The sequence below is a fragment of the Amia ocellicauda genome, chromosome 6 (assembly GCF_036373705.1).
Source record: "Amia ocellicauda isolate fAmiCal2 chromosome 6, fAmiCal2.hap1, whole genome shotgun sequence".
Lineage (NCBI taxonomy): Eukaryota > Metazoa > Chordata > Actinopteri > Amiiformes > Amiidae > Amia > Amia ocellicauda.
The window spans coordinates 33540141-33558950 of NC_089855.1; the positions used below are offsets into that span (position 1 = coordinate 33540141).

Sequence of the window (18810 nt, forward strand, 5' to 3'; positions counted from 1 at the left end):
TTATAAGCTCAGGGTGAAATGAAAATCTGAAGACACTGTGGTCCTGCAGGATTGGAGTTGGACAACCCTCATACAATGTTTATATGCCCCTCTCTCATTCTTTCTCTCTTTCCCTCTCTCCACAGGTTGATGTTTTGCTTTAAGGAGCCCCCAGGTTGCATTCAAAATAGACCCCCTACAGTACGCGACCTCCAACCTTCTGACTGAGCGTCCCTGTCCAGACAAGACCGCTCACAAGCTCCCGCTTTCTCTGCCCAGCACCAAGATCAGCAACCTGCAGAGGTCCCTCAGCCAATCTGTGGGCCAGGATTGTGTCGCTATGGATACCGAATCCACCTACTCTGAGTATTCCCACTACTCTGGCCGATCCAGGGGCTCCCACCGACCCGGGTAAGGGGTTTCTAGCATGCTCTTCCAGGGGCTGGGAAAGTAGCTTCTAGTTTCTAGCTGGTGTGTTTTAGCAATTTGTCTGTCACTGGCCGAATTAGCCTGGCAGACAGGCTCAGGAAGAATGGGACAGGTGCTGAAGTGGTAGTCTTGGTAACCTCCCCCCCTACCTCTCCCCAAGCTGAATGTAGGTAGACACATTGGATGCTTTCAAAGGCTTTTTTTTTTTTTTTTTAAGAAATGTTCCGTTTCCCTAGTTCTGGTTACGTTTTTGTTTTTCAGCCTCAGGCAAAGCTGGGGTCCACTTATTTGAAACCCTACCTTGGTTTCCCGGACAGCAGATCTCTCTTGTGTTTCCGCTAGGCTCCCTTAATCTGCACCGTCGCATTCGCACTTCATTCCATTTACTGCCATAGCTTGCTTGTTGAAAGGCACCAGTTGCTGTGGCACATTTATCTCTTCTGACCTTTTTCCCCTCCTTGTTGTCACCAGGCTGGGTTTACCGAGAGGGCCTGCTATGGAGTGAACAGGGGTGGGGATAGCTGTTGAGTTTCAGTGAGCCCTTACTTCATTTTTGCATTCCCAGGAAGGTATGAAGGGCTAGAAATGAACCGTGTAGACAGCGCACTTCACTTTAAATGCCAGAGCAGCAGCAGCGGGGCTATGAAAGGATAACAGCTGTCCACCAAAGCCTAAGAACTGTAAACTGCATTGTGAGACTGGCATGCTAGACATGGCAGAATAGGTTAACACACAAAAAGAAACAAAGGAAAGTCATGGGTTTAACCCAACAAAACACTGGGCTCCTCTCCAACTGCTCTCACTGAGCTCATGGGGAATTGCAATTGCCAGTGAGTTTAAACGCCATTGAGGTAATCTATTTACCCAAGGGTGCTAGGCATGATAAGTCCATTACGTTTTTCATTATGATTACATTTCCAGCAAGAACCGCACGCTGCCATCCACTGTCTGACATTGGATGAACGTCTCATGCTACGCTGAGAGTTGGAGGATTATGGGGGGCCGAATGTGCTTGGTCGATTGAAAGACAAAAACGCAAACTAATCTTTTTAAATTTCACTCACACACATCACATTGCCAAGAAGTAAGTTGTCCTCAGAGTCATATTTCAGACAGTGTTATAAGAGCTGTTAAAATGCAGGCGGCTAAATGAGTCATATAGCTTGTAAAATCAAGCCATTTGTAATAGTAATTTCTAGTAACCCATGCCCCATTTCAATGCTCAGAAAAATAAGGAAAGACCCAGTTCAAAAGTTATGTTTTTACCCTATCATGTTATGAAGTTAAACCGATAATGTTGCTCGCTTTGGCTTGTTCCCTCAGGCAACATAGACTTGCTCCTAAGCCTACACTGACTTTATTCTTTGTAAACGAATCTCGATCTTCACAAAACTTTTATGAGGCTTTTGGGTCTTCCGGACGGTGAATGTGGTTTTACAAGTTTATAAACTATCCTAGGTATGCTAAATGCAATCATGCATTGTGTAATTTGAAATTGTTTGAAAGAATACACTAAAATAACTGCCAGCAGTGTAGAATAAGGCTTCAGCAAATTCTAAGAGGGGGTTCTCTCTCTCTTTTTTCTTTTCTCCCACCCTCTCTCCTATTTCTGGTGGCGAGACTTGCATGTGGAGACATGGTTTGGCAGCATGTTCAGATTGTGTCAGCAACATCTTAACTTCATCTGCTAATGCTTCTTTGTGTTGATCCTGCTGTGTGGCAGTTCATGTATAACAGTAGACTTGGAATGGGGCAAAAAGAGCAGTGGATACATTGTATTTTTCTGTATCTACAGCAGTGCAGTCACTCTTAATCTAGACAAACATTAGGAACGTTGCTCTGCCATTAACCAGCCTCTTATGTGAATTCGCCTTGGATAAAAGGCATGTGGCAAATGCATGGGCAAATGGATTTTCTTAGGCAAGGAAAACTTCTTGTTCACTATATTTGATTTTCTCCTTGTGTTCTTACCCCAAGATGCTATTATAGCCTGTACATGTGTTGCTTCCTGCCTTGATTATACACTACAGGGCCTCTCCCTAGCCATAGAAATTCTCTGCTGGTAACAATGCACTGCAGGGATAGTCTATGCTGCCACCTATTAAGTGTTTTTAAGCTAATACAATCAAAATGGATGCTTGTTGAAGTTATTATTTGGGTGATTTCTATGTTTAATCCTGTGGTTTGCATCATAATAGTAACAGCTGCATATATTTCCAATCCATGGAAAGAAAACAAATGAAGTACACATGTAATATGTACGAGTCATTCCCAGACAAATCAGATCAGGCAGGTATCTGAAGGTGGAGGCCATGACCCTTACAAATAGTAGAAAACATTTAAGGAAGCTCTGGAATGCAGAGCCAGACCACTCACTTATTTCTTTGAAAGGTCTGTCACCAACAGTTCAAACATTGTGGCTTCTGACACATTGAAACCCTCAGTAACCTCAGGGGCACATTTCAAAACTCATGCCTTTTGTAACCAAGCGACAGAACCACGAACTTAGTGACTCACCAGATTTTGATTAATCTGGTGGTAGCTTTAAATAATATATAAAGTACAACCATTCAGTGTACACGTAAGGACAATAATAAATAGTACAGAGGTAGCAAGTAAGGTGCAGATGAACAGTAAGCATGATTAGCATTTATGTAGAACTATAAGTGAAACACAGGTGTGATCTGATTATTACTTTTATTATTTATTTCTTAACTGACAACCTTATCCAGAGCAACTTAGAGTTTAATTTATTTTAAGCATTACAAAAGTGCAGTAGTACAATCAATACAATATACAAAAAGCATACTTCTCAGTATTGATCCTCAGTACTAGGCAGTGTGAAACAACTCTGTACTGCTGATGACAGATTGTGGGTTGCACAACAGAAAGATGAATCATGGAGTCAGCATACAAGTTGGCCTATATTGTAAAGGACTCCTTCTGCACAGCATTTGCAAATTCCGTTCATTGGATTCAATTTACCAGTCAATGGATGTGTAAACGTATTCGTCCAACGATAACAAACTGTCCAGATTCGCAGTTGCCATGTGGTAATGGTATTTTAAAACTTAACATTTCCTAAGCACGTTTGCGGAAATCTGCTTTAACAAAATAATCTGATTTACCTAAATAAGCTCTTTAGGTCGGGAGCCTTTGAAGATGGCTATTGGGGGGGGAGAAAAATTAAATGTTGTGATTTCTTTCATCTATGGAGAGTATATGCTGGTGTTTTTAAATAGTCATTAAAGCATTCTGTATTTCTATCAGTTCAGCTATTTTTGGCATAGTTTGTATTTTCACATTTGCAATTGAGGTTCCTAATATTCTTTTCTTTTGTTGTATTCCATTTAATAATGCTGACTAGATGATGTGTATAGAATAATTTGTGATAATACATAGATGAACATTTTAAAAGGGATATACAGTGTATTATAGAACTGTCAGTTTTGTTAATTAAGATTTGTGAATTAAGTCATTTTTTAAGGAGCACCATATAGTATATTGTTAATCTGAGAGGCCTTTGTTAGTCCTGAAAAGACAACCTTAATGGTCACAATAGTTGTTGTAACATGCAAGCAATTAGCTTTTCAAATGTATTACATTTCATATAGTTAATTTCTTCATTAATTGTTTCTGAACCTGGGCAAGACAGATTCTTGCTGGCAGAGGTTGTCTTTGTATACAAATCCCTAAATGAAAAATATTGAGCTTGGTTCTGAGATGATGTATGAAATCACAGTGTGGCAATCTAGAGGAAATAATTCCTTCTTTTCCTGCCAGAATGGTAATAAGATTCCAAGGGTTAGTGTTAGTGTGTGCGACTGTAACTCTGTACTGCACTGGCGTCACTCTGGGCACGGAGAATGAATGGGTGGAAGAGGTGATTACGATTCCGCATCCTGTCAACTCTTTGGGCTTATTCTCCTGGAACAATATGATTTCAATGCACACATACACCCTGCCTGGCTCTGTCAGGGGGACTTACTGCTCCTGTCAGTTTACTGAGGAAGTCAAACTCACTTCAAAAGCAACAGGGTTACTTCAGATGTAAAAGCTTCTTCATTGTGGCTCCTCATTTTCTTTTAGGGCAAATGCAAATGTGGGTTTCAGGTGTTTTTAATACAATTATTTTTTTCTTCTTAATACATATCTGCTACTATAACATACAGATACTAGTTTAGATGAATATTTAGAAGATTTCTAGAAGTGGAACCTTAACATAGAGCATTCTGAGCAGGAAGCAGGAGATGTTTCTTCACACACAGAGTATGTAGGGTCTGGAACAATCTCCCCATCCATGTTGTTGAAGCTGACTCCCAGGGATGCTTCACAAAATGTGCAACTTGACGAGAACCTTGGAACATTAAGCTGCTGGCCACCAAATGCACAAGGTTGACTGAAAAACTCCCTTTTGTTCATAACCTTTCTTATTTTCTTATGTATTAACTTATTTATTCTTATGAAAGCTTTGTTTGGATAATGCTTTTGCCCAGTATGACAGCAGCACAAATGATATGTGGCTTTGTTCAGCGCTGTCTGGATGAGTTTATCTGCAGTGAAACAAAACGGGAAAACATGTCCGCCTTAATTCAAACTCTTATTTGGTAGCTGGCAAGGTGATAGAAATGGATCCAGTTATTTGACGGTGGTATAGCTGGATGGCATATGAAGAAAAGAGGCTTATGTTTAAACAGACTTGCTTTTTATAGCTCAATGCAGTGGTAAGGCCATATGCTTCAAAGGAAATGTGATGTCTTGTAATTAAGGCCCTGTGTGTGAATCGGAACAATCTGGCTAATGTGGTTTTAAGTCAGAAATCTCAAGATGTCAGTCAAGCCCCTGATCTAAACAGTAATTAGCTGATCAACACATCAGCTAGTGGCTAATTATCAAATGTTCTCTAATAAACAGGGACAATTAAGCTTGATCTCTTAATTAGGAAAGGCAATATCACACTACTTCTGGTTTTCCATAATTTTTTTTGTCATATTCATTATTAATCTGCTGTAGTAGCTTTAACTTGATAAATTGATAATTTGTAGAATGGCCCTAATTGTACTTATATCTCAAGCACGATTGTTACATTATTGGAGTGTTGATCACTTATGCTGTAAGTCTGTGACATAGGTGTGGCTGTTATTATTATTTGTATTATTATTATGTGTCTTGGGTAATTGCTGGAAGGTTGTCAGAGAATCTGCTGTCCTGACCTTAGTGGGAAGCTTGTTCCACCACTTAGGGGCCAGGGTTGAAAAAGAGCAGGCTCTGGAGGAAGTGTAGCGGTGAGGGGGCAAAGATAATCTTCTGGCAGAGGAGAACAGGAGAGGTCTGTAGGGAGTGTAAGGTCTGAAGGTAGCTCAGTGCAGTCTGGTCGAGACAACGGTAGGTAAGAGTCACTGTCTTGAACGGGAACAACAGATGAGCTGGAGTGGGCGGGTACTAGGCCAGCCACGAGGGAGTTACAGTAATCCAGGTGGGAGAGGACCAGGGTCTGGATGAGCAGCTGAGTAGAGTAGTCTGTGAGGAAGGGTCAGATTCGGCACATTGCTCAGGAAGAATCGTCAGCTGAGTGTGAGAGCTTGGAGATGTGCTGAGAATAGGAGAGAGCAGGATCAAGGGTAACTCCTAGATTATCAGTGGAAGAATAGGGAGAGAGAGAGGGTGGTAGAAGAGGGGGAGAGTTCCCTTCTGATTTTGCAATCATTAAACTTTCCAATAGACTTAATATTTAGCATCTACACAATCTACTCTAAACTGAAGATATATTCATAGTTTCTCAACGACAAACCAACCGTGAAGACCAAGCAGTTTTCAAAACAAGTGAGGGAAAGTGTTAGAGAAGCACAGGTCAGTGGAAGGTAACAAGAAAATGTCAAAGTCACTGAATAAGGTGAAGACCATCATAAAGAAGTGGACTATGCTTCATAGCACTCAAGCACTACCCAGATCAGCCGGGCAAGCAGGTAGCTAGTTAGGAATGCCACTGTGAAGCCAGCAGTGACTTTGAAAGATTTACAAAGTTCTATGTCTGAGATGCAAGTCAGTGTACATCATACATACATACACTCACCTAAAGGATTATTAGGAACACCATACTAATATTGTGTTTGACCCCCTTTCGCCTTCAGAACTGCCTTAATTCTACGTGGCATTGATTCAACAAGGTGCTGAAAGCATTCTTTAGAAATGTTGGCCCATATTGTTAAGATAGCATCTTGCAGTTGATGGAGATTTGTGGGATGCACATCCAGGACACGAAGCTCCTGTTCCACCACATCCCAAAGATGCTCTATTGGGTTGAGATCTGGTGACTGTGGGGGCCAGTTTAGTACAGTGAACTCATTGTCATGTTCAAGAAACCAATTTGAAATGATTCGACCTTTATGACATGGTGCATTATCCTGCTGGAAGTAGCCATCAGAGGATGGGTACATGGTGGTCATAAAGGGATGGACATGGTCAGAAACAATGCTCAGGTAGGCCGTGGCATTTAAACGATGCCCAGTTGGCACTAAGGGGCCTAAAGTGTGCCAAGAAAACATCCCCTACACCATTACACCACCACCACCAGCCTGCACAGTGGTAACAAGGCATGATGGATCCATGTTCTCATTCTGTTTACGCCAAATTCTGACTCTACCATCTGAATGTCTCAACAGAAATCGAGACTCATCAGACCAGGCAACATTTTTCCAGTCTTCAACTGTCCAATTTTGGTGAGCTTGTGCAATTGTAGCCTCTTTTTCCTATTTGTAGTGGAGATGAGTGGTACCCGGTGGGGTCTTCTGCTGTTGTAGCCCATCCGCCTCAAGGTTGTACGTGTTGTGGCTTCACAAATGCTTTGCTGCATACCTCGGTTGTAACGAGTGGTTATTTCAGTCAAAGTTGCTCTTCTATCAGCTTGAATCAGTCGGCCCATTCTCCTCTGACCTCTAGCATCAACAAGGCATTTTCGCCCACAGGACTGCCGCATACTGGATGTTTTTCCCTTTTCACACCATTCTTTGTAAACCCTAGAAATGGTTGTGCGTGAAAATCCCAGTAACTGAGCAGATTGTGAAATACTCAGACCGGCCCGTCTGGCACCAACAACCATGCCACGCTCAAAATTGCTTAAATCACCTTTCTTTCCCATTCAGACATTCAGTTTGGAGTTCAGGAGATTGTCTTGACCAGGACCACACCCCTAAATGCATTGAAGCAACTGCCATGTGATTGGTTGATTAGAAAATTGCATTAATGAGAAATTGAACAGGTGTTCCTAATAATCCTTTAGGTGAGTGTACATCAACAATACCCCAGTCCCTACACAAAGCTGGCAAGAAAGCAGCAATTACTGAAAAAGACCCACCTTCAATCTCATTCAGGGCTTGTGACAAATAATTTAAATGATATTGCAGACATGTGTCAGATGGTTTTATGCTCAGACAAGACAAAAATTAAACATTTTGGTCTAAATTCAAAGCATTACATCTGGCCCAACGCAGGAAATCACCTATTTGACACCAGCCCAACTGTCAAGCTCGGTGGTGGCAGCATCATGTTATGGGGATGCTTCTAGTCAGCAGGGACTGGGAAGCTTGTCAGGATTCAGGGTTAAATGGATGGTGCAAAGTACAGGTGAATCCTCGAGGAAAACCTGCTTGAGTCTGCCAAGAATCAATACTGGGTTGAAAAAAATCACATTTTAGATGGACAATAACTTGAAGTGCAAGGCCAAAGCCACACTTGAATAGTTTAAAATGAAGAACTCTGTGTACCATCATGAAGACAGCTATGGTTATTTTCAGATTTTGGCCTGGTTTTGAAAAACAGATTTTGAGATAGCAGTGATTGGCAGTTATATTCAACCCCTACTGTGAGCTATTTTTATTTTCATACTAAACTGCAGGTTGGTCATGATATTTATGTTTTCGTAGAATTTTTTCATCCTATGTGGCTTTGAAAAACAAATGCTGCTAACACGTGTTAAACTATACAGTAATGTCTTTTCTCACTTTCTAAGATGGTCCTACAGTTTCTTTTTTTTTTTTTTTCTCTTTCTGCCTTTGTGTCCTTTTCTCTCTGGCTGTGTTCACATTTGCATGTTGGAATCTTCACGTCAAGATAATGGATAATTATTTTCCACACAGCAGGGGTATATGCAAAGAGATGAATGTTAGAGAATGAAAGAGCCTTGTGATAAGTACAGGCTGCATTGATAATATTTACATTAATAAAGTGACTTCTTATCAAAAAGAATAAAAGCAGAAGGATTTCAGTAATCCATTATTTAGTTGCTGCTCACCACTAAAATAAAGAAAAATAAATGACTATGGTACAAGATGAGATACTCAATGGCTAATGGGGATTAAAATAGTCCAAATATGCATACTGTTGCATTTTACTAACCTATCTTAACTAGATGTTTTGCAGATACATTTGTTTATGTATATATTTTGTATAGTGCCATTCATATCAAAGGCAACTCGAGGTGCTTAACAAAGGATATACTTTACACATTAATATAAATAGAGAAAATAAAAACAAGTCTATAACAAGCTTGTATGTATTTATTATAATTCATAACTTCAGCGATTCCATCATTTAAATTCTCCATTCTCATATATACACAGATGCTTTTTGATAAAAAGCCAAGTATCCCAATAGATAGATCGGTCATGCATTCCACTGAATGTCTACTTCAATACGTAATGCATGAAATGAATGCCTTTCTATTCTACTTATTTTCATCCCCAATTATTCTTTCTGCTACACCCTTTTATGCCCTCCTATGTACAGACCCTCTGTCCCAGTCAGAGTCCTGACCTTAATCCCATAGAAAATCTGTGGCATGACCTCAGAATTGCTCTCCATCACCATTGCCCAACTTTTTTTGTCACAGTTTCAGCAATTTTGCAAGAAGGAATGGGCAAATATTGCTCCATCATGGTTAATAGAGACTTATCTGAAAATACTACTAACTGTAATAGCTGCCAGAGGTGGTTCAACCAAGTATTGGTCCAGGGGGATGAATACTTAAACAGAAGAATGTGTAACAAATACAAATTCACAATCTAATGCATCAAAATCCCAGACTGTGAGACTCTTAAATGTGGAAAAATACTATGGAGCTCACAGGCCCCTGGTAAGCTACAAGGGTGTCTAGTACCCAGCAAGCTGAGGAAACGCTGTCCTGATTTTGAGCCCAACAAACCCCAGCAGTGATCAAACACTTATAGGGAAAGGTAATTTCTTATTGGGTGGTGACATAGCCCAGACTGAAATCAGTGATGTTTTAGAGTATATTGTCAAACCTATGCTCTAATCTTGAAGTCCTGGTTAATTGGATTTCAGTTTTAATTAACTTAACAGATGGGTGTAAACCCATCACTTGTATGTTTTGATTTGTACATTTTCGCACTTGCACATTTTGGATTTGTTTTCAGGTGTGCATCTCAGCAGAAACAATTCCCAGCAAAAAAACGCAGCTCTGATAATACCCCTCTTCTTGCCTAATGCCAACTGGCACAGACTACATAAAGTGTGATTTAATATTGTAATGCGTTTTTGTTCCACTTCATCCATCACTATAGGCCTCTAAATGAATTGCTTATATGGCAGCGAATATTTGTTGAATTGTGTTTGAAGCTCGCCCAGATTTAACTGCTACCCTGAGGACTTTATTTCCTTTTTTTATTATTTTTTTGTTTCCTTATTTATTTCTTAACTGTTCCACAGTAGGTAATCCTGTATTGTGTAGTAAGAGGAGAAATAAGAATGGTAAATAAAGAAAACAAGCCACTGGAACTGTATTGTATTCATACTACCCTGTCTAAGAACTTTGGGTATAATTGCAATTCATGGAGGATAGGTACTAGGCTACATAGTGCAAGTCACGAGTTTGGGAAGTTGTTTTGAGATTATTGAACAGTGTTTTGCATACTTATTACTTAAGCATAGTCTTTTTGGCACGATCACCTTCTCCATTGAGTTTTGTGTTGACATATTTGCTCAGCCCATTGAAAAACATGAGAACCAATGCAGGATACGCAATTTCATCCATTATGTGACCACCTTGGTTACATCCTTTCTCATTCCTAATCATTGAGATGGCTAACAGCACACGTCTGTTATCTTTTTCACAGTGTTCAAAAGATACATGATTACATATATTTCTGTTTGGCTGCAGAATTATTCCCACAGTCAATTTAATACGGGAAATGTGTGATAATGCACATATAGAAAATAAATGGGCACCAGTATATCCAGTCTGCTCCCATTGACAAGCAGTTTGAGAGTCTACACATTGGCTGGAGACCTTGAGAACAATGCAGAGCAGGGAGGCAAAAGCTTCTTATCTTATCAGTGGCTTTGGAGAGAGGATGCCCAGATTCATCCACATCCACTACAAGATTCATTATATGTATTAGATATATGATTGAAATGTTATTATATTAAGCCCCTAGGTCAAAGCTTCCCGCTGTGTTGCCACTCCTCGGGTTGCCACAGAGGACCATTCAGTGTTAAAATCCTCTAGATCAGATTCAAACCTACACTTTCACCCCAAGGCTCTGGTACAGTTAATGTATGTGACCGAGTTTGACCACAGTGCATTCCTCTGCAGCGCTCACCCTTGGGAATTAAGTGTGTGGCAGCCATTGAGTGTGGCTGTTTCCCTCTGGAAATGGGGCCTCCACCAAAGACGCTAACTAAGCAAGAGCAATTAACACTCTTAGCAAGGCTGAGTTCATATAAGATTACTGTTGTTGTCTGCAGCAGTTTGTAATGAAAAACTGACAGAAAAGTTCTTGAAGTTCCTCAAAGTGAATTAGCAGGTGGATTAACTGTAAACATCTGTGGATGTTGAGGACCAGATTATTGTCCAGAGATTAAGCTGCACGTGAGTTCTGCTTCACTAGGAGTTCTGTGTTGGCAAGGAAAGGTTTGGAATCAAGTTTTCAGGTTAAAGTATGCCAACTGGTAATTTTACAGAAAACCAAAACCACTTTAATCTCTTCAAGTTGGCAAGATACTGCTTTTCCGTCATGAGGTCAGAAAGAAAAAGAAAGGATGATACCTTAGGCAATTCCTGTTAGGTGTAGCTGTTGGTTATTTTGAGCCAATTTATGCATTGTGGGATTGCTTTGATGACTGATATGCGCTTATTATGTTTTGCTGTTCTGCCCACCTCACCACCGGTCTCCCCCACCCTAAGCCAGCAACCCTTGTCAGATGAACGAGGAACTATTTAATTGATCATGTTACCAGTGGTATCTATTTTTCACATTTGTTTAGCTCATGGAAATGGTATGCTTGACATGCCCTTCTCTATCCTTTTCCACATTTTATTTTTTATTTTTTTCTCTCCATATCATGGGAGCAATTCTTTATTAAACTGCCATGACAAATATTCACAGATGCCAGGTCTAACAGTAGTGGCTTAAATCAAAGCAAATGAACTGACATTTAAGACTTAAAAAAAGGATTTACTGCAATCATAGAAATCTTTAGGAATTTTCTTTTGTCTGCCCTGTGGGGTAAATATTAAATGCACGTGGCATGCATTAAATATGTGTCTATGTGCACTTTATGACCAAATGTATTGGGACAAAGACGCAACATGACAATAGAAAGTTGTCCCCAGTTCATTTCATAGGGTGTAAGCTCAATGTTGGCCTTTATAACGGTTGGAATCCTAGAGGGGACACAGCGGCTGATGGCAAGAACAATACAGTTTCTAGTGAAAGGGCGGAAACTGACTCACCATTCCAGATAATGCCTATTGTTCATAGTTCATACCTTGAAGTGCAGTGCTGAGCTCCCAGCTTTGTGACATGGTGCCTTATTGTGCTGGTAGATGTATAAGTCCTCCTGTTTGTCAGCACCCTGTCTATCATATTGTGTGGCCTGCTGGTCTTTGGTTCCTCTCTGGCATTTCCACAGGTCTGCCACTTCAATGCAATACAATATCTCACTGTGCCCTTTGGGGGCTGTAGAAGTCCCTACATCGTATTGATCCTTTAAAATACACAGTAGTACTCCTGTAACTCCCATTTGTGGAATGTGTGCACCTATATCAAGTATTTTATTTTTTATTTTTGTAGTGCCCTGGAATAAAGGCATCAGCCAAATGAATACATAAAATACAATGTTACAAAACATATTACACTATTAACTCTAGTAGGAACTGGCTGTAGCAGGTTGCAGATTGCCGTTGTATACCTTTGGGCTAGTGCATACCTCCTCTACAAAGTAAATGATGCTTGGTAAAATCTGTTACTGGCAGGGAGAGACTTTTCCTGATATTTTGTAATATAGTGTGTGTGTGTATCTCTATGTTCTTTGAGATTAATTGATTAGTGGTCTATGAATAGCCTTATTTTATATAGTTTCCATACTGGAGGTTTTCAGGGGATCTACTTTTGCCTGCTGACCAAAGTTATAGCCCAGCATTACAGCTTTTACAAAAAGAAAAAATCTCCATGACAAGTTGGCAGTTATTGTACAGAAATGCAGCTGAAGTCATGGCAAATCCATGTCCCCCTTGCACACGCTCCGATTAACGGTCCCCTGGATTGTGTAGAGACCGAAATCAGGAGATGAAAGGTTTCCAAATTTGCTGCCATGTAACGTGGGCACTTTTCCTAATATTTGTGTGACTAGGAGGCAACAAATATTTAATGGGATGAGCACTCTCCTGGGAATGGTGGATTAGAAACCTCGAGCTACTGCACACCAGAAGTCATTTCCCACTCTGCATAATAACCTTTTCTGTCTTTTAGGGCCCTCGTCTCCTGGGTTTGCACCTGAATTGCACTGAGGCTTTCTGAAATCATGAATTGAACTTGTTTTGATGAACGGAGAAACTACTTTTAGGCATGCACCATATGAAATGTGACTCGATGCATTATTCATTTCTAAATGGCTTTTCTTATTGGGTAGTTTTATTTGTAGCCCAACAGGGGCAGAGTGCATAGTTCAACTTTCTCAGAACACTCCAGTGCTACTTTGCTTGAAGTTATTCTTTATTCCGGTTATGAAATTGATCTAAGTAAGCAACCAAATTTTGTTGTCTACATTATGATCTCCTTTATCAACCACAAAAGCAATACATTTAAAATGTATTATTATTATTATTATTTTTTCTTGAAGCAGTTCTTTAAAATGCCAAATTAAAACTTTAAGAAAAATGGGATAAGTTTAGACCAGGGATTATCCTCAGGTCTCTGTTATTGATGCCTAAGGTGGCTGTACTAACAAATTGCCGTGATGTACTTGTTCAGACCTTTTTCCTTTTAATTTGTTTAATGTTTTTCAGTTGAGAAAGCAAAACAAATGCATAATGTATAATTGCATCCTCAAGGTGACACAACACAGTTCATCACCAGCACTGGAAACTGACCACAAAGTATTATGGAATAAGTGTTTTTGGAAGGTGGCAGATGTAATTATTATTATTTATTAATTTTGTGACATTATCCCTAAGCAGTGTTTGCTGAATCAGACTTGAGATACCTAAGATGAATATATATATACATTTTTCTCTATAGAAAGTTAAGTCCCAGCTATGAGTCAAAATGCACGTCTTCTCATTTCCTTGGTGTTTTTTTTTGTATTGTGTTGAAACTCTTTTGCCTCTGAAAAGACATTGAGCTTTTATCCCTAGGGCATATATTTTAAACAGGTCAGTGTTATTTAATAAATGGGACTGCATTTTTTTAATGTCAATTTGTAAATTTTGACAGATGATACTAAGCAATAATGTGTGCTGTACCAAATCCAGGGAATGATAGTACAGTGTAGTACAATGGAATACAATACTTTATTATTCCATTTAAATAAATGCCATATATCATGAAAGGTATGCACTGATGACAGAGGTTGTGTTAGGCAGTCAGCACTAAGAATATCTCATATGTCAATTTCTGTCAGTTTTCTAACACAGTAAATGTGTCTACTTCATGACATGTCCTTAAAGTGATGTACAAAAATTACATGAAACTCGTCATATCAGGAAGTTTTAGAATGCATGCATGCTTTGCAAATTTCAGTGTTAAAGCACAGTAAGAGGATCTTTTAGCCTAGGGTTGAAAAAATATAAATAAATCCCATTGAACCATACTGAATTCCTGTACAGATTGCATTACAATTTTACAGTACATATGTAGTGAGGAGGACAACAACAACAAAAAAAATCTGGCTTATCCAAGAAGATTTGCTTGAAGGAAGAAGCTGTTCTTTTTTTGGCAAGAGCAGTTATTTGCTAATTAAACATCATTAGCATGTTTTGTAGGGGGGGGGAATAAAAATGGCTGCATATGCAATTCTTTGGAATAGAAATGGAAATGATGATTCCTGTGTGGTAAAATCAACAGTGTTGGCAAGAAGAAACCCCATATACCACAGGGAGACGTCAAGAAAAATGATCTTTTGTAACTAATGAAAGTTCACCAATGGAGGCTAACAGAAAACACCAGCTGTTGTGTACAGCATTTCACCCAACGGGATATTTTAGAGCACTGTGTGTTTATATCTCTGAAGGCTGATTTCAGTTTTTGCAGAGATATTTGACTATGGTATCTCTTTTGTGTTGGACGAAGTCCCTTTACCACACTTTTCCTCTTTGGCTCACCCATTGAACATCCTTATATGATAAGGTGATCTTTTTATAAAGATCTAATTTTATTTTGTTTGTGTTTGGGGAGCTTTTGACTGTGTCTTTACAGTCCACAGTCTGAGAATTCACTGAAAGAAACATCTGCTTCGGTATTGGAGGAGGCTGAAAGCTGCACTCTTTGTTACACAAGAAACCTTGAAGCACTTGATGGACAGGGGAAAAAATCCCCATGGATTTACTTTAGCATAATTAAAATCAATACATCATCTCGCAGCCTCTCAGTCATGGTGCCCGGGACCCCCTGTGCCTTCTGCTCTTCCTTCCATTCTGAATTCTTAATTACTTAGTCTAATTGAACCCTCTAATTGAACTATTTGCTTGATTAGTCCTGGTTTCAACTGTTCTCAGGTCTTAAAAAGGCCAGAAGGGGGTTAGTAAGAGCCCTTAAATGTGATTCAAAAGCAGCTCCCCTCCAGTGGGTGTATAATTTCAAGGTCACTGGATCTAAACTTTAAGCAACTGTACATGTTGTGAGACATCAACAGGACAAAGAATAATTAATTATAAAAAATATATGGGGTAAAATTGGTAGAATCAATTAATATTCATTAAATGCTGATTGATATGCAAGTCTAACATTGTATTGGTTACTGAATAATCAACAATATGGATAATGAGAAAATATGATGCCCCTTGGTTTTGTTATCAGTTTATGCATGTTTACCTCATTCCCCGAAAAGGTCAAGGCAAGGAACATAAAATATTTTGGAAACCGAGTGTCTCTGTCTGCTATGGACATCTCAAGACTCAGAAAGGGCAACTACACACAGTCCCCTTATTAGCCAATTTGAAATATTTTCATTAGTTTAATATAGGTGCTGATCAATACTCCCATTTCTCACTGTGTGTATACATTTACATAATACTGGACACATTTTAAGGATTGTTTAGATTGCTATAGTAGGCTACCTCTGAAATCTGACTGCAGAAACCAGTTCATTACATTTAATGTTCTGTGTGGGGAAAAAAGTTTCTTACCATACCGTCTTTGGGTGCTTATACAACAATACACACTTCTATTGATTAGCCTTTTTGTGTTAATCTACTATATATATATATATTTAAAAAAAATATACAAAATGAACATATAGAATTACTTGTACCTATTTTAGTGTAATATTAGGAGATAGTTAAAATTGATGTTTTTGTTTGTTTAACCTACCGATTTATTTATTTGGTATTATATTATATGCTTTTCATTCTTAGGTTATTTTATATGTTATAGTGTAAAGTGTTCAATGACACTTTGCATTGAAAGCTGTCCTATTCAAACAGCAATACATTTGACTAGCGTGGGTACTGTTTCTCAAGATGATGCTCCAACTCTTCAGAGATAGAAGGTGGAAGGTTTAATTGTGACTTAATCTCTCTTAAGTAGCATGTTTAAAATCTGAGGTACGACAAAGAGTTTACACTTGCATTTTGGGTGGTGTTTGTGTATAGTTTTCCAGCAGATGTCTTTTGTCAAGCGAGGCATGAAAGGACGCTTCTGTCTTATAAGCTTGTTCACAAGGGTGCTTCATAAGAGAGGTTATTTAACAGTTGTCATAAAAGCTAGAATAGTCCTGACAGGAGTTTTGTTTGTGGAGATTGTGTATCAATCATCCCAACACCACTTTCAGTTATATGCCCTTACCTTACATGGTTTTTAAAGGTTAGCTGAAAAGTCTTTCTAATGCTAGTACCAAGCTGATATGCTTCTGCAAGCTTGAGTAGTTTTGTCTTTCATTAAGGGAGATTTCTCAGTATTCAGAGATGCATTTCTTAGATTAGGTTTATGATTAGTTGAAGTGGGGAATGAATACAGCCTTTGGTCCCTCCTTTTGTCACTGATCTTTTGCTGGTGCAAGATCAGATCCGAATGCAAGAAGAAAAGTCAAAACTGATGTATTGTTTTCTCCAATACCATTTAGAGATCTGTATTTTTTGTTTTGTTTTGTTTCGTGACCCCACTACAAATTTGTGTCTTTCCAGAGAGAGGAACAAAGAGAGACATAAATCGCGCAGCAAGGACAGTCGCTCGGAGAAGTCTGTTACTATCAAAGCCCCACCTGCAGAGCCTCTTCTTGGGGATGAATCTACCCATGGAGAAGAAGTTCAGGTAGGTCAAACCATCTCTTCCATTAATGGGGGTGGAGCTGCAGATTCACATTGACTAGAACTTTTGTCTTTAGTCCTCTCCCACAACTTCCCTCCAGTGCATTCCTCAGGCCAGCAGAGAAACCATATAAAAAAGACCAGAGGAGCAGTTGAAGAAAAGTTCATAAAAGGCCATGTTGCCCATAATGTTCCCAACTGTTACTGACCCTCAGGAGCAGTATTTTGAAAGATCCAAATGAATCATCATCCACAACCTTTCTTGGCAGTTTTCTTTTACCCTGCAAGAATTCACATTAGTCACAAATGTACATTCTTTCAATTAATTTCAGCATTTGCATTCTGTCCCTGGTGTCTGGACTCTTAAGTATGTTTTAAAAAAGGTCATTTCTTTTGTCTCTCTTTGCAGCTGAAAATGAGTAGTAAACATCCTAAATGGTGCTTGGTAGAGACCTGTTTCAGAGAGATGACCTGCAGCAAACCGTATCGGCTCTTCATTTATCTGGTCTTAGCCTGCTGGGAGGTTAAGAGTCTGGTGAACATTTTGCTAGGCTGCAAACCAATGCAGTGTTCTGCTGTTTCTATATGCGATAATGCAGCTTTCAACAACACATGCATGATTATTTCTAGCTCAGTGAAAGTCAATGGGTGAGCACTATCTTACTACTTCATGCCAGGGAAAAGACATCCTAATTCCTGCTTAATCTACCACATTGATTGAGAATGGAATATGAAAAATATATTTATAATAATTACAGTCGTGTTTATAGTAGAACTTTATCACATCAGAAGCTTTAATGTACCATAGCTTCTGCTACTGTGTCATTTAAAATGTGCTAATGGATTTCTGTTTCAGATTTCTGCACAAACTTATAATAAGCAGGATTTTGGACTCCTTTTTAACTCAGTGCTGTCTCATTTACCTAGGCAATGCTAACAAAATGCATTCATTTAGCTGACACCTTACATCTTGCACACTTGATATGACTCATAATCCAATACAATCAACACATGAGGTTATGTTTACAACAGTATACAGTTATGTTTACAATAGTCTGTCACCCTGTAGGAGTTGTTTTTCTCACCTCTGTGCCTAATGGTTTATTTCTACACCTTGTATTCATTATTTTAATCTGTGAAGCATTCTGTGACTACCTTTGCGACGGGCGATAAACCAGATAGAAATTGATTATGTTTACAACATTACTCAAGTGCAGTTGTATGGATACAAGGAGAAATGCAGGATTAGTATAAAAGATTAGTGTTGCAAGAGCAACAAGCAGAATAAAAGCAGTGTCCTTAAACAAAAGGAGAGTCGGCTGGGTGGTCCTGCACTTAAACACAGGCATAGGAGGGACCACAAGTAAACTAGAGGCCAAAAGTATGGAAACCATAAATTATGATCAGCCTGGCAAGGGGAAGTGCAGACTTATTGGTGGTTCTTCCCTCTGCTCCTGGGATTCATAATACATATATATTGCTTCCAAACAGATAACTAACTCCACTTTAAAAATACTAAATTCTTGTAAGCACCATACGTCAAGTCATCAGGAAAGACACAATTCCTCCCCAGTTGGCTATCATTGCTAATAACTGGACACATTGGATTGGACTTCAGAGACCGCTTGTTCAGCTTGGTTTTC

At 39.2% G+C, this 18810-nt stretch overlaps 1 protein-coding gene across 1 annotated transcript in view; it reads left to right on the plus strand.

The window, feature by feature from the left end:
• Positions 1–18810, plus strand: part of vangl1 (VANGL planar cell polarity protein 1) — an 89210-nt gene that overhangs the window by 20656 nt on the left and 49744 nt on the right. The window contains exons 2-3 of the mRNA XM_066706980.1: positions 126–390; positions 17045–17171. Coding sequence (XP_066563077.1) covers positions 320–390; positions 17045–17171 — 198 coding nt within the window. The 5' untranslated portion in view covers positions 126–319. The remainder of the gene's footprint in view (positions 1–125; positions 391–17044; positions 17172–18810) is intronic.